The 22755-nt window shown below is 45.4% G+C and overlaps 4 protein-coding genes across 4 annotated transcripts in view; 3 read left to right on the forward strand and 1 right to left on the reverse strand.

The window, feature by feature from the left end:
* LOC128712402 (zinc finger protein 236) overlaps positions 1–5718 on the forward strand; it is a 30872-nt gene extending 25154 nt beyond the window's left edge. The window contains exons 6-7 of the mRNA XM_053807295.1: positions 5290–5449; positions 5533–5718. Coding sequence (XP_053663270.1) covers positions 5290–5449; positions 5533–5718 — 346 coding nt within the window. The remainder of the gene's footprint in view (positions 1–5289; positions 5450–5532) is intronic.
* Positions 5719–6372: 654 nt separating this feature from the next.
* On the reverse strand, positions 6373–8295 carry LOC128714375 (RNA polymerase I-specific transcription initiation factor RRN3). The gene is made up of 3 exons (XM_053809249.1): positions 8095–8295; positions 7103–8022; positions 6373–7039 (listed from the first exon to the last, which is right to left on the reverse strand). The coding sequence occupies exons 1-3, from the start codon at positions 8293–8295 to the stop codon at positions 6373–6375; spliced, it is 1788 nt and encodes a 595-aa protein (XP_053665224.1).
* Positions 8296–8771: 476 nt separating this feature from the next.
* LOC128712021 (probable cytosolic Fe-S cluster assembly factor AGAP009023) lies at positions 8772–10498 on the forward strand. Its single transcript, XM_053806914.1, has 5 exons — positions 8772–8834; positions 8907–9002; positions 9071–9338; positions 9427–9819; positions 9882–10498. The coding sequence occupies exons 1-5, from the start codon at positions 8772–8774 to the stop codon at positions 10496–10498; spliced, it is 1437 nt and encodes a 478-aa protein (XP_053662889.1).
* Positions 10499–13722: 3224 nt separating this feature from the next.
* LOC128712404 (probable chitinase 10) lies at positions 13723–22746 on the forward strand. Its single transcript, XM_053807296.1, is given in 10 exon segments — positions 13723–13831; positions 14927–15069; positions 15148–15350; positions 15415–15926; positions 16000–18911; positions 18975–19160; positions 19235–19514; positions 19588–20582; positions 20649–21262; positions 21333–22746. Coding segments are annotated over 10 exon segments (7368 nt in total).
* The last annotated feature ends 9 nt before the right edge of the window (positions 22747–22755 follow it).

Raw genomic sequence — 22755 nt, forward strand, 5'->3', positions numbered from 1 at the left:
GCACACCGATTGGTGGGGCACTGCCGTTATGGTTATGACGAACGGCGACGACGACGTTCCCAGCTGCACAAATGGGTTTATTAGACCACCGGCAACCGACCGAATCCGGCCAATCCGGCCAACTATGCAGTGTGTAAATAGGAAGCAATACGGCGATGACTGCAAACTGTGCTTCCGACTGCCGTTGCCACACGTTCGTTGGGGAACTTTTGACCTTCCCAGCTACTACACCAACGCGAAGCGTGTATTTCTTTTTCTTTGGGTCCCTTAACCCTCCACCCCGCTTGGTTCAGCGACCCCCAACGAAGCTCATCGTTATTGCGCATAAAAGTGTCTTCATATATTTCGTGGTTATGGCTGATTTACACTGCGTTCGGGGTAGTTTTTTTCCGTTGTCTAACAACACAGCACATTAGGGCAAAAGGATGGGGCAACGTTCGCCGATTGAGTTGCTTTCAAATTGTTCAATATCATCTAATCAAACCATCTCATATAAAGAGGCAGTTTGGTTAATAGTTGAGTAGGCACCTTGCAGTATGAAGTCGTATAGAATAATCCTTGTGCAGTCGTTACAGCGTACATGAAACGATGTGATAGACGAGTTCTAATTTCTTTATTCTGTGGGTATGGTATCGCATATCACTTCCACTGAACACATACAATACACTGAAGGTCTTGGATAGAACCTTTTCTGGTCTAACCGATTGTAACTAAGACTTCCAGCTATCAACGGATTTCTAGAGTTCAGAATAATAGATTTTCGATTATATTGCATTATAATATCCAAAAATTAAACATCAGTTAACGTCTTCTGAAAATTATTATCAAGAAAAAACTAAAACGTTGCTGCTGATATTCAGTGGTTCATTGTGGGCTTCCACATGATTTTATTTCATTTTTTTAATAAACGTAGAGTTCTGGCAGGACTGGCCATCTAGCCAATAGGTACTTTTAAAAGTCAAGCAAAGTTAGAATTTGAAGACCAATATTCACTAAGAACACTTTTAAAAGGTAGTAGACGTATAAAATATTTAAAATATCATAGAATTGATTAGAAAACTCATATTCATGAAGGACAGGTATTTTATTTCCTGAACCACAACTTCAATTAATCAAAAACTGTGACAAGTGAAAAAGTTGGTGGGATATTTAAAAAAATTGTCCATTATGAGCTACTTTAGTGGAAAACTTCAATGATTTAAGTAAAATTCAATGGATTAGTAATTAGTTTTTGCTTCTCTATTTATAATGTTTGGTTCAATATAATCTTGAAATATTGCAATTAAATCACATGCACCTTCATAGCAAAATACATAAATAGTCTCGAGCGAATCTTCGTGGATCGCGCACTATTTCTTATCGTACTGATTATTCTGTTACGCAGGTTAAATTACATCATTAGGTCTTGTGACTTAGAAGAAGATAACTAAAGAAAACATATATAACTAGTAGAACATTTTATTAATGGAATACAAATATATTCGATATAGAAATCTTGATATTAACGATGTTTATAAGGTTTGGGCATATCAACAGAAGGAGAAAAGATTTAGACACTCAAAATTATCACAAATTTTGGAGAAGTTTTTTTATCAGTTCCTTAAATAAATGTATACATTCGCTTCCACCCTGAGTTCCTCTACCTCATGTAGTATCCTTTCCGTATCTTACAATTAACGTTCGGTGTGATCGGAATATTTCCTACCATTTTCTACCCAATACATTCGCAAACTGTGGAATGGCTGTTGACAGTTGTGACCGCAAACAAACCTTCATAAGAAGCAAAAAATAAACGCTGCTACACATATTGAAGTAATGTTCTTTTTTTTCACCCCGTCTTCTTCCATTGTGTCGATCCGAGTGGCGATCGACCATCGCTGATCGGTGGCTTCGCATTCTGAAACATAATACCAAAAATGCGAGCAAATCAAGCCCTGCCCCAAGTACATTCGACGTACTACTGCAGCAGTAGAAGCACATCTACTCAGCCCAACATTTTGCACCCAGTCGCTTCCTGCTGTCACATGCAAAAACCACACAACACCACCAACGGCTTCCGAAGCGAATGTCGCTTTGAATCCGAATGCCGATTGTCGCATAGTGATCGCAATTTACATAAACCGCCATCGTACGGGACGCGCAGAAAAATGCCGCCCTACCGCCGCTAGGCACTGGCCTTTCTCACTCTTCCAGCGGTAATGTTTGCTGGGTTTGCACGTGCGCTGCACTGGTGGAGATGTGAGAACAAAAATGTAACGATACACACAAACACACAACTGTCCCCTTTTTTGTAGGGACGCAGGACGAAGAACGATCGATGCACGCCATCGTAACCCGCCACCGATCGCGAACATGCGCTTCTTCTCACCTATTTCGCGCGTATGTTTCGCTCGCCCGTCGAGGGCTCTCCGTTACCGGTGCTGTGTTTGGTGCATATTTACACTCTCCACCCCCAGCCCCAAGGGCGCGCTTTCCAATCATCCGTCCACTCCCTCGGCGAGCGAATATTTCACTGCACAACAGAAACCGGGACTGATATTCGATCAAGATGTGCGCTCCATGCCGGGACAGCGAAACACGATCGAATTCGGATTCGGAAACGGAGGTGGAGGGAGTTGAAAATCAAATCGCTCGTTTCTCGCTGCATGGTGCTTTGTTGCCTTGATCCTTGGGGTCTGGTTTCGGTTGGCACTCTTGGGCGCACGGTATGCGTAACCGTTTTCGATCGACCGGTCGGCGTCGGACCGGGAGTTTGGACTGCACCGTCGCATTGTATTGTAATACGATAGGACAGGCACAGGCTGTAAGTGGAGTGAAATTGTTACAGTTTAAAGCTGATCTGCTTGTCGCAATCGTGCTTTATAGCGCATAAGCGATCTGCCCGTGTGATTGAGAGCTACTGCACAGTACTCGGTACGGGTTAAACAATGAAACGAATTTAATCTTAAGATGTCTATCGTGTTTGAACGCTGTACGGGAGTTAGTGCTGAGTTATGTTCGGGCAGGGATATCAGTTGAGGTACTCGGGTCCGCTAATGTGGCTTTCATTTACCACCCAAAAGTTACCCTCATCAAGAAGGGAAACATTGTTGCAAGAAGTTCATTCATTTCCACGAAAATTAGTATCAAACTTTGCCTTAATTAACTGCAAAATATTACAACTGTACTAATACTGTTGAAGGACGGAATTAAACTATAATTTTTCGATTTGAAATTTGATGTAAACAATTCGAGCTTCAGGACATTATCTCGCTAGCGCTTCGGCAGTGTTATCCAGGTTTTTGATACTTAAATAAAATATTTGTTAATAGAATTACTAATGTTCAGATTAGCAAGTTTCAATATTTATATACAGCATTTATGTCTCGCAGGTAATCACTGGTTTAGATATTCAGAAATAATTAGAAACTGAACAACTGTTTTGCCTTAGGCTTCTATCGGTCTCATCCTGGAAGGTGTTAGGACGATATAGCAAAATATCCCAAGGACTTTGGAAACCATATATTTTTGCATCTTGTGATCGCCAGAAATTGAGTCTTAGACATAACTTCAAAGTATTAGGAAAATTTTGGAGAGCATCAGACATAATGTTAAAGCAGCATTCTTTAATACTCCGGAGTTGTCCAAATTCACCGGATAGAGTTTGTTTGATAATATTTGCCTAGCTCCATCATATTTAATCTGATCGGGGTTTCCCAATTTCCAATTCATCGCTTTCAATACTAGATAGTTTTATTATGTTACACAATGTCTGATCTAAACTGAACTAAATTGTCTATATCCGTGACTAAACTCTTATAGCAAATTGGAATATCAAATAGTGTATTCAAAGTTTAACCAAAGGGAAAGCAATCTCTATGAAGCCCTCAGGATTTTCAATATATCTTCATACTGTCTGTTACAAATCTTTTTGAATTATTCAAACGTTTACTTCCAGATTATTTTCATGTCACTCTACTTTTTGTAAACGAACATAACGTTCGTACAACCAACGCTATCTAAACAGTAATGCAATTAGCTGCTGTTAAATGCAACTTATTGATGGATTACCTATCACTTTTAATGTTACTCTTAATAAATAACAAATTAAAAGCAATCGTATTGGCACGTCTCATTGCAATGCACCCGCTGCACTGCAGCATAAATGTGTTAAACAGAGAAAATAAAGCACCGGGCTGTGGCTTCATGATCGCGTTCCCATGGTTACCTTCGGCGCATTGAAGGCACAGAAGAAACAAACCTTCGGCGAGCGCTAGTGTTTGCTCGCCGTACCGATCACCGGCATAATTTCTCATTCGATAAACTGTTGTTGTGAATCACCGCCGCAGCAACCGCGCGCCCGGTAATCGTAGCCATTTTTGCCGAAGTGAAAAACCTTAATACATATTATTATCGACACGATATCATCAACGTGTGTATAATTTATATGATCACATTGCAACCGTTTTTTTATTGTTGTTGCTGCTGTTGCTGCTTTTACCCTTTTTTTTTAGTGATGGTTAAGCAGCCCTTGTTTTGTGTTTCTTATAACGACGAACCCCTTTTTCCAAGGACCTCCGCCGTTGGAGCGTCTGCTTGATTCGGGCTCGACGCGTGCGCCCTCGATCTGGATACTTCATGGGTTCGAGCGGGATCGGCTTACCCGGATCGGCACATTACTTGTTGCTGTAGCAGCAGGCCTTTAATAAGTCACGATTTCTTCATTTTACGGCAGTCCAATTTGGAGAGACCGATCACATCGAACGATTCTGGACACTGGTTTGTCTGTGTACGGTTGGCATGGCCGACCGTGGAATCGACGAAATCTTCGGCCATTTTCTCCGTACATTTTTTTCCCTTGTCTTCTTCACCCCGTTCCATTTGTTCAAACCGTCCAGTACACGGTTGATCATTATGCTTATGCTGCGTGCAACGATGAATATGCCCCATAGGAATAAAAACCGGGCACACCGGAGACGATCCATCGACCGATGCTGGACAATGTTCGATGGACAATTAAAGTGCACCAGATTTTTTCCTTCCGTCGTACACTTTCGCCACAACCTGAGGCCGAGTTGTGACTTATCAAGTGAATTTATTGTTTAGCTCTCGACCGGGACGGGGAAGCGGAATCGAACGCATTACCATTTAATGTGTCAACTACCCATATTTGAAGTTGCATGAAAAAGAAGGAACCCCTCCGTTCTACACGTCTCCTTTAATTGATGTCCGAACCCGACTCGAGCGATCGTTATTTGCCGATAAATGTGAGGTTGATTTTTATTTTCGTTTTATTTTTTTCGCCCGCAGACATGCTCTTCTTCGCCACGAGGATATGGAGAAGAAACACAAATGTGGCCAGTGTGACTTTGCAACGCGAATTCCTGGACACCTTAAACGTCATCTGTTGGTGCACTCCGGTAGCAAACCGTACTCCTGTCCACACTGTGATTATTCCTGTAATAACATTGTACGTAATGAAGTAGAGTTTTTTTTTTTATTGGAAAATAATTTCTTCGATTTACATGCTGCTTTTCCATGTCTCTTTTTTAGGAAAATCTACGAAAGCATGTTATTTCTACTTCGAAACATAAGGGGAAATTTTTGTACGAATGTAAAGTCTGCTCAAAGGATGGAATCACCATGTATGGGACCAATTTTCAGAAAGAATTCAAAGAGCATATGCAGAGTTGTCACAAGCTATCATCCGATGAAGTAAAAGCTGCGGCCACAATTTAGGTTAAATAATTTGTAATCAAACATCAAGCCGATTTAAGGTGTTGGAGAATAAATCTTTTCAGTTTTTTACACACGAAAAAAATTAAATAATATGGTGTTTTAATAAAGACACTTAATCTAATCAGTTGTGCATCACAGTTTTGGAAAGGATATCCAAAGCGCAAATTCCTTCCAGAAAAAAATGTTCGTTAGCGCCAACATGCATATGGTGGTGTGTTTTCAAACCAAGATACCAATAGAATGACTGTCGCTATAAAAGTTGTAAGCCAACTGCTAACGCAACTTGCATGCAGTGTAATCCAAACACACCAAACCGTGCCCTTGATCATGTTCTATGGGGCGATTGAATGTGGGCACATTTGGCATAAAGTTATTGTGAATATTCAAACTTTTATTTGAAAAATTCAGGCAGGCCAATACCAAAGCCAGCTAAAAATGAATTTCTAGAATCTGCTTGTTGTTTGCTAATATTACATCATCCATTTTACTATTCAGAAAGTTTCCTTCAAACAACACAAACGCAAAACTCTCGACATTAGGATACGCTGAAAATGTTGTTAAAGGATGCAAATATTTATTTATTAAACGCATTTAAAAAGCATAAATAGATAAATCAATTGCACGTATACCACGCTAGAGCAGGGTATTAGCAATTCAACTATGAAATCCCGGTGAAGTTCCGTACGAGTATGTGAACTCTACGCCTACGTCCACACCGTGTCCGTGGACATGCTTGTGACGCTTGCTTTCCGGTATGAAATCGTCTATATCCTCCGACACCGAGTCATACCGTTTGCGACCCTTCCCATTGCTGATGCTCGTCTCGCCACCATCCTCCTCGTCTATTTCGTGCGCTTGATACTGCAGGTAGAACGGTTCGATTCGTTTGCCAGACTTTTTCAGCATGTACGGATCGAACGGGAAGAACGTGTCGAGGCAGTCTTCCGGCAGTTGCGTATTGTTCTTGTACACGGTGGCCAGTTTGCGACGTGCGTTCCGTTCCAGTATGGTGTGACAGTACGCCAGCTGATAGGCACGAGTTATGCCGGCGAATGCGGTCGCCACCGTGGGCAAACAGACGCGTAATGGATTCAGCTGGCAGGTGACGATTGCCGAAAGGTGAAGTGATTGCAGGAAAGAAAGATTCTTCGAGCTTGAGGTAAGATGGTTAGCCCGGAACGCTACCACGTAGAAAATAGCCTGGCATACGGAGTAAAATACAAGATGTGCCTTCAACGATTGATTATAGTGCATTGAATCGCACCGTTGTATATAGTTCTGCACCCAGTGCGACATTTCCAGCAGCATCGACTTAAGGTAGCTGTGGGAAAGAGAAACAAAAAGCGTTAATGGTCGATCGAGTTTTTGCCATAACTTCACTTACTTTAAAGGGACAAATTTCGCTCTGGCCAGCATGCTTGCTATGTACCCGACCGATGTCTGCCGTACGGCCGGGGATTTGTTCAAGTTGTTCACATTCTTCCAAAGCGAACTGATGAAATGTTCTGTGTACGAGAGTTTAAAGCTGCATATGTAAAACATGATGAATTGGCCATGATCCGTATTGTGAGCGGGCAGAATGTGAGTCTCGAACTGGTTGAGAATGATCTTAAACAATCGATCACCCTGACCATCCACCTTCACCGTCTGCTCGATGTAGGCGAGCACAACTTCCATAAACTGATCCAGCGTATCAGCGACCGGATGCTTCATGGTGTCCTTATCATCGCCCTCGGTTTCGGTCATCTCAAACATCATTTCATCGTCCGGATATTCCGATTCTTCGATAACGCTACGCGGCACACTCACGTCCAGCTGCAGCAGACGGTAGAACACAATGTCCAGTAACTCATCACAGTAGATCGACGCGTATTCCGTCATCCGCAGCAAATTGTGCAGATAGCCAATCACCTCACAGGTCGGACGCTTGTAGTACGGGAAGCTCTTGCGCAGCTGCGTTAGTACCACGTCGAAGATCATCGGTATCACATTTTTCAGTCTCATTATCAGATCATGCAGAGTTCCCATTTGCCGTTCTTGTTCCTCTTCTTCCGCACTACCCGGCGACGACGCCAACGTCTTCTCCGAGATGAACAGTTTGACCAGCTTTGATATTGTCATTGTGCAATAGTTCTTCTGCACGATCGATAGTTCCAGCACGAACTCTTTATACGCCTCTTGAGCCTCTTCGGAGCGGTTTAACCAGCGTGAGGATAGCAAATGCTCTACCAACTTCCCGAAGTATGGTTTCATCAAAGGAACGGCTTGCTTAGCTTCTAGATACATGTCCTTAAATTTATCATCCTGCAAAGAAAAAGGGCAACACCATTAGTAGGAGCACTGGAGTACATCGATCGGTCGCAACCAGTTTCTTACCGCTGGATCTTCTTCACGCAGTTTCTCTAAAATTTCTTCGTACCCCGTTAACCGGTTATGATCCAACACTTCCTGCAATGCCGATTCGATTGACAACTCAGCAAACCGGACCTTGTTTCGGGACGGAGTGCCATTTCCGTTCGCCGGTGATTGTGGTTTGAGAATGGACGAAATCCGGAGTTTTTCGGTGAGTGTAGACATCTTTGCATATTTGGTTCGTTTCTGCACCGTTTCAGGGGGTTTCCTCCAAGCAGGAAACTACGACCACTTCAAGGTTGTGTATTACGCAGTATCGTACCGGATTGATGCTTTCGACACGCAGTCAGGCACAGTAAAACCAGATCCCGACACTTGTATCACAGCAAAGCCCCGCGAGAAATGCGAACTTCAACGAAATTTCACCCGTACTTACAGGTTATTACGAAATTTCACAACTTTACAAGCACCAGCCGGGTGGATGTAGCACGTTTTTACCACGACACGACTCATTTCTTGACACACGGATGATACCGCAATACCAGCTTCGTGCAGTTCGCGAATGGATATTTTTCGAGCTGTTTCTTGTGCTGCTCGATTTGGCGAACGTCAAACGGACCGCAGCTGCTGTCAACACAACAAATCACCTGTTTTTGTTTACGTTCGATTCTGATCATCGCTCTACAAGATTTTTTTTCGCAATGTCGCGTTTTAGCAGCGCTCTTCAGCTTACAGATTTGGATGATTTCATCACTCCTTCCCAGGTAAACAAAGCGTTGAGGCTTCCACGGAATAAAAAAGAACGTCACTGCAACGAATCTTTATTTTCCTTACAGGAATGTATCAAGCCCGTGAAAATTGAAACGAGCAAAAGCAAAACGGGAGCGAAGATAACGATACAAGATGATGGTTCATACGTGCAGGAATCTACGGTAAAACATTTTAACCTTCTGTTGGAACCATGTCAATGGCAATTAAAAGCTGTGATTTCTTTATGCAGAGTGGTATTCAAAAGCTGGAGAAGGTGGAAATCACGCTGGCCGATTGTTTGGCCTGTTCCGGTTGCATCACGTCAGCGGAGGGTGTTCTGATTTCCCAGCAAAGCCAGGAAGAGTTACTCCGTGTGATGAACGCGAACAATATGGCCAAGCTAAACAATCAACGAGATGAGATCAAATTTGTCGTTTTTACCGTTTCGCAACAACCGATCATATCGCTGGCACGAAAATATAATCTTACACCGGAAGACACGTTCGAACATATCTCGGGTAAGATAAGCCGACCGTGTTGTGACAACGCTTTCAATAGAGTGTATCAGTTTGAAATATTTTATTCATTTTCGTTTTTGTTTTGCAGGATACTTTAAAAAACTGGGAGCAGATATGGTAATAGATACGAAAATAGCAGATGATTTAGCTCTGATTGAGTGTCGCAACGAGTTCGTCGAACGTTACAACACCAACCGCAAAACGCTCCCCATGCTTGCCTCATCGTGCCCGGGATGGGTTTGCTATGCGGAGAAGACGCATGGAAACTTCATTCTCCCGTATATCGCAACCACTCGTTCGCCCCAACAGATAATGGGCGTATTGATAAAGCAATATTTGGCCAAGTTGATGCAAACTACTGGCGACAGAATTTACCACGTTACCGTAATGCCTTGCTACGATAAAAAGCTTGAAGCATCACGCGAAGACTTCTTCAGTGAGGTGGAAAACAGTCATGATGTGGATTGTGTCATCACTTCTAGTGAGTATGCAAAAAGGGGGATCTGTGTATGGGATGGTTAATTGTTTAATTACATTTTCCAGTTGAAATCGAACAAATGCTAAACAGTCTCGGTTTGCAAACGCTTCAGCTTGTGGACAAAGCACCTATCGATTGGCCATGGCCTTCCGCCAGACCACTTGCCTTTGTATGGGGCCACGAATCGTCCGGATCGGGAGGCTACAGTGAACATATTTTAAAGTACGCAGCAAGAAAACTGTTCAACGTCCAGCTGGACAGCGTCGTGTTTAAGCCGCTACGTAACAACGACATGCGCGAAGCGGTGTTAGAACAGAACGGACAAGTGCTGTTGCGCTTTGCCATTGCGAACGGTTTTCGTAACATCCAGAACATGGTACAGAAGTTGAAAAGAGGCAAAAGTACCTACGATTACGTAGAAATAATGGCGTGCCCATCCGGGTGCTTGAACGGTGGTGCCCAAATTCGTCCGGAAGAGGGCAGAAATGCTCGCGAACTGACGGCGGAACTGGAACAGATGTACCGTTCGTTGCCACAATCCAACCCGGAGAACGAAAGCGTCGAAACCATGTACGCGACATTCTTCGACAGTGATGGAGATTTGAACAAACGGCAAAGTTTGCTGCACACGAGCTATCATCAGATTGAAAAAATCAACTCAGCTTTGAACATAAAATGGTAAAAAGCCAGATACTGGGTACCATTCCAGCCGCATATTGTTAACGATGTGTAGATATGCATATACATGATGTTGTACGGGAACGTCCTCTTATAAGGGAAGGCCGACTAAACGAGATAAATAAACAAAACAGCTATCCCGGTAGCGATCAGCAGAAGCTGCTAGACTACGAAGAAAGTCATAACAAGCATAAACCGGTTCCGGTGGGAAGACGAGACTGGAGCAATGATTGCCATTGCGTGTTGGTAGGTACTGTGGGCGAGCGTCGCTTTGTGGAAGCACGAGATCCGAACACACCCCGAAACGAAAGAACACGATTCTGCAAACGGGTTTCCCTTTAGTACTAGGCTCCTGATCTTGACATTCAATCTCGACTGGCTATCAATGCGTGGCAGTGCAAGTTCATTCCATTAGCCGGTACTTTGTAGAAGATATAAAGAATCTCATCCGTACCGTCTGGGCCTTCTGGTGTTTCTGCTATATCTGGAGCCGGGCCCAAGTCATTGACGAAACAATGCGAATTGTGTGTGTGTGTTTTTTATTACCATTTCATGTACTGTAACCAAGTGTACGATACAATGGATAAGCATTATAAATATTAATTGATGCCCACCAATGCAAGGTAGCGAGCAAATGTGAGAATAACGCGCAAAACCATTAAATGGCAGAAAACCCAGAACATCATCCCCCCTCCCCCCATCGGGAAGAAAGGTCTATGACATTTGCTCAAACAAACCAATGTATGATTGTTTTGCACTCCATTGACCGTGTACCGCACGAAATGAACGAATTTTCGGATGCCATTCGTTGGTTGATCTTGTTTAGCTGTTTCTTTTTTATTATTGATCTTCACTTAGTGGTGCCGACCGTCCGTTAAAACTGGTTTCACGTCTCGCAAATGCAAAGACCACCGGTGCAAATATTTCGTTTGACATTTCGGTAATTCGTTTTTGTTCTTTTGGCTTCGTTGTATATCGTCCCGTAATGATTGAAGAATGAAGGAATAAGAATAAAATTCATTAATCTCCAAAATATTGCAGACAAAAGGCAAAGGGTTGACAACGAAATGTCGACAGTCATGCGTGTGTTTAAACATTTACTGGGCGTCTCCATGGTGTGCTTGGGAAGATGTCTTCAAATTGTCGCCGATGTCCAAAATCGTAGCTGTAATTATATCATTTCAATGGTCTGGTATGCATTTTTACCACATGAAACATCCAGTCAATGACCCCACATGAACAGCTGTAACATGAGCTTGCTCATTAATTCCGTTCGGATTAAGTTTCCGTTCGATGAATCCTCTATTCTGGCAAATGGCGATGGTGATGATGCCGATGTCTTCCAAACTCCAATTTTATTGGACAAACAAGCAAAAAAAAAACAGAGGTGTCACTGCATCGTCTGTGGCGAAAGATACGTTCAACCTTTTGCTCTTACACACGCACAAGTTCTCGCGTATGGGATGGAAGATTCGTACGAAATTCTAATTTGCATAAGACAGATTAAGTTGCGTTCGATAGCAAACGGACCGCGGGAAGCGCTTTATTTGTTTCTGGAACCGTTCAAAAGCAACGGTAAATTTGGTGCTGGACGAAAGAATGTATTTACCAATTTGCGTAACATTATTCAGAATTCCTCCCAGGAAAAATAAAGACATGGACGCCGTGGCTGGCGAATTCGGGAAGCTGTACAGCACCTACGCAGGAGTGCCCCAGAGCACAATCCCCCAAGCGCCGATCAAACCAGTTTCGGTGACGGTTGCGTGCGTTCGGTTTTGCAGTAATTCGGACGGCCGGAGCAATCAGCGGCACTTGAATGCCATATGGTATCGTGACGATCGTAGGTTGCAAACGCCGGTTGTGATCGTGCCCGAAGGATTCGCACCGCGCGCTCCTTGCGTTCCTGTGGCGTAATATGTGGCTGTGGCGCACCGCTGAAGATCAAGGGCGACCAACAGCCTTTCTGCGATCTGGGATATACGAATACCGGTTCGATCGGTCCCTGGCTGCATGCAAAACTGGCCCAGAGCCATTGCCCAGCCGGATGAATTAGAGCACTTTACGAATACCAGCAGTACAAGCGAATCTGTGCATGTGAACTTCCTCTGTGTGAATCTTGGAGGGCAGTATCATTCGTTTTTGCTGGTGAGAAGAGTATCCGAAACCTTCCGCGTACCTTGCGTTATAAACCTCAACGCGCGAAGACTGCCAATCGGAGTAGCATCATACAAGATTTTACTCATGTGCCTAACCCAATGTCAACGATGGGCGGCACAAGAAAGCACGTGGATCTAATATCTCTTGAGGTGCGGTTAATATTCTACACCGATACCGGTGACTACTAGATGGCCGATAAACAACCGGGTTGAGGAGGTGCGCACAGTTAAAAGATTAATATCAGCAACTTCCGTTGCAATTAACCCGTCACGCAATGAAGGATGTTGGAGTTGAATGGCCCGAAGAAGATCTGTTTGTCTGAGTATATTTGCAGTATATTACAACAGCCAGCTAAAAAGCATCCACATCGAGCCTCCTTGGTGGATAGGGCGTGCGGATTCTTTTTATCGTACTCATAATCAACCCCTAACAAAAAGGAAGACAACGAAAAGGTAAGAACAGTTGCCACAGAACAAGTTCTGCCACCCGCTCGTCTGCATCACCCAACGCGCTGGGCGTTGGAACACTGGAAAGGTATAAAAGAAGGAGTTCGGGATGAATAAGAATTAGTCGGATCGCTGGCGTCTTGGACGGCGGTACGGTACGCTAAAGGATAGTGCGTGAAGTGTAGTGAACGACAGTGCGAAACATCGGCGTTGAACAAGTGCGGATTTCTTCTGGTGCCATTGGGAAAGTGTGTGCATAGTTTAAAAGGTTAGTGTAAAATATATGAAAGTGAACAAAGAAAAAAAAAATAGATTTGAATATAATGCGATGTGTGAGAAAAAACGGTGTCCGAATATCCAAAGGCTGTGGAGCTGTGTGTGAAATTAATATGCATACAACATAATGCAACACCAGCTAACCGTTGCATTGAACCCCGCACCGATCATCGTTGATCGGTCAAGATCGATGAATGTGAAAAGTGCAACAAACAATCAAAGCCACTCCGTAGCTGCTTGAAGATACTTCGCCATACAGTTGAATTGCTCGAAAGTTTGAAAGTGCGTTTAATAAAGGTTTTTGGTTCCACACAAAATTGTGCCTCCGCATACGATCGATCAGATCGACATGCAACCTGTGCAAAAAGGTGTGACCAAGTTCCAGAAACACAACCATGTGAAAGTATGCCCCCAGAACGTGCTGATGTGCTGGGCAACAAAATTGCGTGGACAACGACGTACGAAACCCGTTACACACTGCCTAAGTGACCTCGATTCCCGCGAAGAATAGGAACGGAAAGGAGCCGGAGAAGAATTATTTATTTCACCCTTCACGGAGTGACTACCCGCATAGCAAAGTTATCAATATGAAGGACTATTCTGAAGTGATTATAGTTTTGGTATTTCAGCAAACAAAAGATCTGTAAAATATAATTCGTTTCGTTCTACATTCGTTCCGTTGACTTCAAAGTTACTATTGTACAGTGAAGAGTTGTCAAATATTGCTTGTTTTAAGTGTTGGTGGTCACTCAGTATATCTTCCACGAAAGCTTGTTCTAAAATTATTTGACCTACAATAACGATGTGTACCAAACCCGAAGGCTACTTACCCGACACGGCAAAACCCTGACCATTCCCCAAAAAATATCATCCTCATGGTTGATTTGAACGTGCCAGTGCTACGAGCTCAGAATCAATAATTATCGCAAACGGAGGTGACTCCCCTACACCCCCGCAGCCAGTGGCATTGTACATCCAAACGTAGTGATCATTGATGCGTACAGTGGTGCGCCAACATAGTGCTCATATCGATCGTTTTTGCATCGTCAGATCATCGAAGGTACAGCCTCCAGCTAGAGATTTGAACGCGGATGAATGAGCAATGGAGTTGGAGCGAATGTATTACATCTGCGCAATGCCGCCCATGCCTGAGTGTTCTCGACCGATCGTTCTTTCGCCGTTTATTGCCATTGCTCGGCATTTTGCTGTAGGTCGGGGGCCTACATGTGCTAGCGGTACCGTGTGTAGCCGTGGACTTGAATCATAGCTTGCGTAGTATTTTCTTATGCTCGCCAGTTCTTTGCTCTCGCGGGATGTTGAAGTTGAATGGGCACGTGTTGGGCCGAGAACTGGTTTTTGTGTCGGCGACGCCAATCATCACTTTTAGCACCCATTGTGGGCCAATGACATAGACCTTGAAACAATTTTTTTCTCTTCTGTTTGGTGCATACAGCTTTGCAGTCGGCATGAAGTGAGGGTGACCCATTTTTGGAACGGTTTTTTTTATATTTTTTTTGGGACCTATTGAGCATTCGGTTCATTGATTTGTTGAGTTGTTTATGATCTCCTTGGCAATTCAACGTCCCCTTCCTTTTGTTCCAACGTTAAAGTTTTCTTTCTGTTATTGTTTCTCCATTTAGATCCGATGCTTCGTTGAGGTGAAAGCATCAGAATGAGTCTTCTGCCATATAAAGGGGTTAGTATGGGGGCTACGTGCAGCGAAAGTACAAACAGACATATGACGGTTGCACACCAATGCGTTCCATTCTTTCAGCTGACCATTGTTGGTGCCTGGTTGGTACTAACGGCGACTGCCATAAGAATCGAACGTCCGGAACCGGTCAGCTTCGTACGAAGTAGCGTAGAACAAATTCCACCGCACGGCTTTGAGAAACAGGTGGCCGACGCAGAGAGTGATGACTTTGGAAGTAAATCTTTACCACTACGGTCCGCTGTCGAGAGTGTTCCAGCGATACTGTAAGTAGTTCTGCTTGTGTCTTCCACGAAGATCCCCATTCTAACGTAGATATGTTGATTTTAGCGTCGATGAGCGGCTACCACTGCGTGATGCCGTTGAATTCCGCATCCTCGATATGGATCACGAAATAGAGGACAGAGTCAGCCAGGTGAAGAGCGTGGTGAAGAGCAAACAAAAAATCAAACTGGTCCCGATTGACACGAAAGATGTGGAAAGTTTCCGAGTGTTTTCCTTCCAGGATAAATATGCGGCCTATGTTTTACCATCACAACCCGCCAACAAACCGATGCCGTATCGGGCGGGATCTCCCTATCAGCAGCTACTGAGCAGCAAGGATGTGACGGTGGTACAGAATAATTATAGTAAAATTTTAGCCCTCCAGAAAGCGGCAGCAAACGAGTATAAAGTGCTGTGCCACATGACCAACTGGGGGTTTTATCGCAAGGGTGAAGCACAGTTTGTCCCCGAAAATCTGGACCCTAGTCTGTGTACGCACATCATATATTCGTTTGCCACCTTGGACCCATCCACGCTAATGATGAAAGAGTTCGATAGTTGGGCCGACTTGGACAACAGTAAGTGGAGTATTTTCCTTTAAAATGTTAGATAAGTCTCTTAAACCGTTTGTTTGTTTTACTTTACTCACAGATATGTACTACCGCACGGTAGCTGCTGCTGGTGATGTACCTGTATTGCTAGGTTTAGGTGGATGGACCGATTCGGTGGGCAACAAATATTCGGAGATGGTGGGATCTTCGGCTAATCGCCGAAACTTCATAACCAATGCGATCGTTTTCCTCAAAAAGCATGGCTTTTCCGGTTTGCACATGGATTGGAACTATCCCGTGTGCTGGCAGAGCGACTGTTCGAAGGGTTCCGATAGTGATAAGATCAACTTTAGTAAGCTAATCCAAGAAATAAGGGCAGCCTTTAACCCGGAAAATCTGCTGATAAGTACCAGCATTTCGGGATACAAGGAGGTATTGATGGTTTCGTACGATATTGCCGACCTTACCAAGTACGTCGACTTTATGGCCGTTATGTCGTACGATTATCACGGCTCTTGGGAAGAACAAACGGGACATGTGAGTCCGTTGTACGGTAGTTCTTACGATAAATATCCGCAGTACAACACCGATTACACAATGCAGCTATTGGTGAAGATGGGTGCCGATAAGAGTAAGCTCATCGTAGGTGTTCCATTCTATGGGCAAACGTTCACGTTAGCACAAACTACCAGAGCCACACCCGGCGAAGGTAGTCCTACGATTGGGCCCGGAACTGCTGGTGATGACACGAGACAACCGGGCATGTTGGCTTACTATGAAATTTGTCAGCGTGTGCGCAAACAGAAGTGGAAAGTGGGTAGAGATGCCAACATGAAGTCTGGCCCATACGCCACCAACGGTGATCAGTGGGTTGGGTACGATGATCCTATATCGGTCACAGCTAAAGCACGGTACGTGATGAAATCTGGCTTCGGCGGTATCGCAGCATGGACTGTCGATTTGGACGATTATCAAAATCGCTGTTGCGAGGAACGATTCCCTGTGCTGCGAGCCATTAACAGAGCGCTGGGGCGACTGGATTCGCCTGTCCCATCAGGAATGGATTGTTCGCGACCTGATCAACCGGTTACTCCGTCACCTGCCGAAATGACATTTAGTCCGGATGGTGGAGTACAGAGTACAACGTCAACACCGGCCCATTCACATACCACCTGGCCATCGTGGTCACCAGAAAGTACATCAACGACAAGAAGAACGACTACTACAATGCCTACTACTTCTTCCACAACTACAACTACTAGCACGACTACTACAACTACTACTACCCCAAGAACAACACGAAGAACTACTACTCCATCGACTACTACATACAGCCCTCCATCGACAACTGTCGGAACGACCATCCCCGTACCAGGTCTCGTAATGCCAGAGCTCAGCAATGCAGAAAGTTGCGAAGGCAACCAATACAAGGCGCATCCGACGAACTGTAACTCTTATTACCGTTGCGTTCTGTCCGAGTTCAAACAGCAGTTCTGTGCCGGCGGTCTGCACTGGAATGATGCGGCAAAGCTGTGCGATTGGCCTGCATCAGCAAAGTGCGAGATGGACGTGGGATCTCCAGAACCGATTACAACATCTACAACGGCAAGACCCACGAGAACATCCTCAAGACGGACGACCACCACTACCAGCACTACCGAAGAAATGGTAACGTCTCGCCCGACGCGTCGGAAGACTACGGTGGCTTCAAATACTCCAAGCCCAACAAGACCTCCCAAAAAACCTGCTACTACTACCAAAAAACCCGTAAGCCGTCCGACGGAAACTTGCAACAATGGAGAGTACTACCCACACAAGAGCTGTGACAGCTTCTACATCTGTGTGAACGAAAAGAAGGTGGCCCAACAGTGCGGCCCGGGACTGTACTGGAGCCAAACGGATAAGAGCTGCGATTGGGAAGACAACGTGAATTGTGTGAGCAATGAACAGTATTTCCGTTTGCTAACGTCCTTTGGTGCGCCCAAGTTGCTCTCGGAGGATGACCCTTGCGATGGCAATTCGCACGTTCCATTTCCGGGTGACTGTAACCAGTATTTGGTGTGTAATTGGGGCCGCCTCGAGTCTGCTAGCTGTGCCGATGGGCTTCACTGGAACCAGCAGTTGAAAATTTGCGATTGGCCAGCAAGTGCTAAATGCTCGCAAGGTGGCGTACCGGAGAGTACGGAAAACATCTCCGACGAGAACAACGCGTGGCAGGGTCCGGGTCAGGACATTGATGGTCCACAATACGTTGTGTCAACTACTGAGAAACGCACCACTACGACGCGTACCACAACGGCCGCTCCAGCTACACGTCCGCCAATGTTGGAACCTCTTTCGGGGTATTACAAAATGGTTTGCTACTTTACCAACTGGGCTTGGTACAGGAAGGGCTACGGAAAGTACACGCCGGATCACATCCGTACCGATCTCTGTACGCACATTGTGTACGGATTCGCGGTGCTAGACTACTCCTCACTCACGATAAAAACGCACGACTCATGGGCAGATATTGATAACAAATTCTACACCCGCGTAGTGGCCGCAAAAGAGAAGGGCGTTAAGGTGACGCTTGCCATCGGTGGTTGGAATGATTCGGCGGGAGATAAATACAGCCGGTTGGTACGCAGTGCCGCCGCAAGGTCGAAGTTTGTGGAGCACGTGATCGGCTTTCTGGAGAAGTATGGATTCGAAGGTTTGGATCTCGATTGGGAATATCCCGTGTGTTGGCAGGTGGACTGCAAGAAAGGATTTGCCGACGAGAAGGAAGGATTTACGGAACTGGTGCGGGAGCTGTCGGAAGCATTTAAGCCCCGTGGATGGTTACTGTCGGCTGCCGTATCACCAAGCAAAACTGTGATCGACGCTGGATATGATGTTGCTGCGCTGGCTAAATACTTCGACTGGATTGCCGTAATGACTTACGATTTCCACGGACAGTGGGACAAACAAACTGGACATGTAGCACCACTGTACTACCATCCGGAGGATGAGATTGATTTCTTCAATGCGGTAAGTCAATGATCAGGAAGATCAGATTGTTTCAGCTTCTAATGATGGTTTTGCTTTCCGTAGAACTATTCGATCAACTATTGGATCGAAAAGGGAGCACCATCGCGGAAGATTGTCATGGGTATGCCACTGTACGGGCAGTCGTTCCAACTAGCTGACACCAAGAAAAATGGCCTAAATGCCAAGGCCCCTGGTCCTGGCCAGGCAGGAGAATTCACCAAAGCGGCAGGATTCTTAGCCTACTACGAGGTAAAGGCTGTGGTGGAATAAGTAAAGTGAAATCATTTAACCACCCTTAATGATCTGTTTGCACCTTGCTTTAGATCTGTGATCGTATACAAAACAAAGGATGGACAGTGGTCCAAGATGAGCTGCAAAGAATGGGACCGTATGCGTACAAGGGCAATCAGTGGGTATCGTTCGACGACAAAGAAACCCTGCTGAGGAAGGTACAATTTATACGAGCGATGGATCTGGGAGGAGGAATGGTTTGGGCACTCGATTTGGACGACTTTAAGGATCGCTGTGGACAGGGAAGTCATCCATTACTAACTGCCATTCGAGAGGGACTTCGAGATCCACCCACAAGTGCCGATGTACTCCGTAAGAAGCAACATAATCCATCCTTGTAGGAAAAAATAAGTATAACTCAAATTGTTCGTTTCTATTTTCCTAGCACCGATTGTACATCAATCTTCAGAAAACGAGAGTTCTGCCTCAGGAATGGAAACGAATGCCGGCATTTCGTCCCCGGAGAAACAACAACCCGGCGCAACCGACAGTTCAGAAGTGGACGATAACTCGGTTGAGTCGGACGAATATAAAGTTGTTTGCTACTTCACGAACTGGGCTTGGTATAGGCAAGGCAATGGCAAATATCTTCCTGAAGATATTGATTCCGAGTTGTGCACGCACATTGTGTATGGATTCGCTGTTCTGGATCGGGAGGGTTTAACAATTAAGCCGCACGATTCCTGGGCAGACATTGATAATCGTTTCTACGAGAGAGTGGTGGAGCTTAAAAAGAAAGGCAAAAAAGTAACGGTTGCGATTGGTGGATGGAACGATTCGGCCGGCGATAAGTATAGCCGGCTGGTGCGAAGTGCACAGGCCCGGAAGCGCTTTATAGAAAATGTGATGCAATTCATTGCGAAGTATAACTTTGACGGGCTGGACTTGGACTGGGAGTATCCCGTGTGCTGGCAGGTGGATTGCAAGAAGGGATATGCTGATGAAAAGGAAGGCTTTTCCAGCTTGGTGAAAGAGCTGGCGACGGCCTTTACACCGCACGGCTATTTGCTATCCTCGGCAGTATCACCAAGCAAGAAGGTGATTGATGCGGGATATGACGTACGTACGCTGTCCGATTACATGGACTGGATCGCTGTGATGACGTACGATTATCACGGACAGTGGGACAAACAGACGGGCCACGTTGCACCGATGTATGAGCATTCGGATGATTTCGATAAAACATTCAACGCCAACTTCACGATCCACTACTGGATCGAGCAAGGTGCGGATCCCCGTAAGTTGGTCATGGGTATGCCTATGTACGGCCAGTCATTCTCGCTCGCGGATGTCAACGATAATGGGCTGAACGCAAAAACTTATGGAGGTGGAGAAGCCGGCGATCAAACACGTGCTAGAGGATTCTTGTCATATTACGAAGTAAGACATCGTTTTGTGAGGCAGCAATTCGTCAGAAGATACTAATCAGTTTGATGTTCTTTACAGATTTGCGCTAACATTCAGCAGAAAAACTGGAACGTAGTGCGTGACCGAAAGGGACGTATGGGTCCTTACGCTTACAAAGGCGATCAGTGGGTTTCGTTCGACGACCAGTACATGATACGCCATAAGAGCGAGTTTATCAAGGCAATGGGTCTTGGAGGTGCTATGATATGGGCCCTCGATTTGGACGATTTCCGAAACCTTTGTGGATGTGAAGAATACCCCTTGCTGCGTACGATCAACCGTGTATTGCGGAACTATCCTGGCCCAGGGCCCAAATGTACGCTAGGAGCGGGTAAACCATCAAGTCCAAGTGATCGTCCAACTACTGCCATGATGTCCCCAACGACTACGAGGAAGCCCACAACTACATCCAGAACAACAACGACGGCTAGGACTACGACTACGATGCCGACGAAGGCAGCATCAACTACTCGGAAAACGACCCGTCGAACGACTACTAGACCGTCCACTACCAGCAGACCGTCAACACCATCGATTGACGATCTCGATTACAATCAATCAAATAGTGATTGCGATGGACGATTGTTTGTTCCGCATGAAACGGATTGCTCCAAATATTACATTTGTCAGCATGGCAAGCGTTATGAGCAAAGGTAAGCTAGTTGGCATCATTCAATCATTGCTGAACTATTAACTAATTCCGGGACACTTCACTTTTCCTAGATGTCCAGCAAACACGCTCTGGAATAATGGGTACTGTGACTGGGAGGAGAATACTAATTGTAAAAACAAGCAACGCCCAATAACCTCCACGATCTCCAGCGTTACGACGGATGATGACCGGATGTCTTCAACTAGTCGCCCAGCAACAGCACCAACTACCCGGCGTACTACTACATCAACTCGGCGCCCGACCGAAAGACCCACAACAACTATCGCCACCACTACGGCTAAACCATCACCTCCAACGAATGAGCTAGGTCCTGGAAGTGGTGACTACAAAGTGGTGTGCTATTTCACAAACTGGGCATGGTACAGACAGGGAGATGGAAAGTACACCCCCGACGATATCGATAGCACGTTGTGCACCCACATCGTGTACGGCTTTGCCGTGCTTGATCGTGAAAGCTTGCAGATCAAAACGCACGATTCATGGGCCGACATAGACAATCGGTTTTACGAGCGAGTCGTGGAGCACAAACGCAAAGGAACGAAGGTGACACTGGCGCTGGGCGGGTGGAACGATTCGCTCGGCGATAAGTACAGCAAGCTGGTACGAGATGCCGCAGCTAGAGCTCGGTTCGTAAAGCACGCGGTAGAGTTCATTGAAAAGTACGATTTCGATGGGTTGGACCTCGACTGGGAGTACCCCGTTTGTTGGCAGGTCGATTGCCAAAAGGGTTATCCGGACGAAAAAGAGGGCTTTGCGAAGTTGGTGCAGGAGCTCGCTGTTGAGTTCCGGCCGCGTAGTTGGTTGCTTTCTGCAGCCGTTTCTCCAAGCAAAATGGTTATTGATGCCGGTTACGAAGTCCCAGTGCTGGCGGAGTACTTCGACTGGATTGCGGTCATGACTTACGATTTCCACGGCAACTGGGACAAACAAACCGGGCACGTTGCACCGCTGTACTACTATCCTGGTGATACGTACGATTACTTCAATGCCAACTTCTCCATCAACTACTGGATCGAAAAGGGAGCACCATCGCGAAAGTTGGTCATGGGTATGCCATTGTATGGACAATCGTTTTCACTTGCCGATGCTCGCCGGAATGGGCTTAACGAGAAGTCTTACGGGCCGGGCGAGGCAGGAGAATTTACGCGTGCCGGTGGATTCTTGTCGTTTTACGAAATATGTGACAAGGTAAACCGCCAGGGTTGGTCCGTTCAGCGCGATCCCGAAGGACGGATAGGCCCGTACGCATACAGCGGCAATCAATGGGTTTCGTATGATGATGTGGACGAGATCCGGAGAAAATCGCAATTTGTCAAACAAATGAACCTTGGCGGTGGAATGGTATGGGCTTTGGATCTGGATGATTTTAGAGGAAGATGTGGATGCGGTACGCATCCGTTATTGCGTACCATGAATTTGGAACTTGGGCGAATCAGTACACAAGCGCCAGAAAATTGTACTTAGAGCGTGCAT

This window comes from Anopheles marshallii, chromosome 3 (assembly GCF_943734725.1).
Source record: "Anopheles marshallii chromosome 3, idAnoMarsDA_429_01, whole genome shotgun sequence".
Lineage (NCBI taxonomy): Eukaryota > Metazoa > Arthropoda > Insecta > Diptera > Culicidae > Anopheles > Anopheles marshallii.

Excerpts from the sequence above, each read along its gene's own strand:
- LOC128712021 (XM_053806914.1), top strand. The coding sequence starts at position 8,772 with ATGTCGCGTTTTAGCAGCGCTCTTCAGCTTACAGATTTGGATGATTTC. Across the intron at positions 9,003-9,070 it reads CATACGTGCAGGAATCTACG|AGTGGTATTCAAAAGCTGGA; the intron begins GTAAAACATTTT and ends TTCTTTATGCAG. Across the intron at positions 9,820-9,881 it reads GGATTGTGTCATCACTTCTA|TTGAAATCGAACAAATGCTA; the intron begins GTGAGTATGCAA and ends TACATTTTCCAG.
- LOC128714375 (XM_053809249.1), bottom strand. The coding sequence starts at position 8,295 with ATGTCTACACTCACCGAAAAACTCCGGATTTCGTCCATTCTCAAACCA. Across the intron at positions 8,023-8,094 it reads TGCGTGAAGAAGATCCAGCG|GATGATAAATTTAAGGACAT; the intron begins GTAAGAAACTGG and ends TTTTCTTTGCAG. Across the intron at positions 7,040-7,102 it reads GCGAAATTTGTCCCTTTAAA|CTACCTTAAGTCGATGCTGC; the intron begins GTAAGTGAAGTT and ends TCTTTCCCACAG.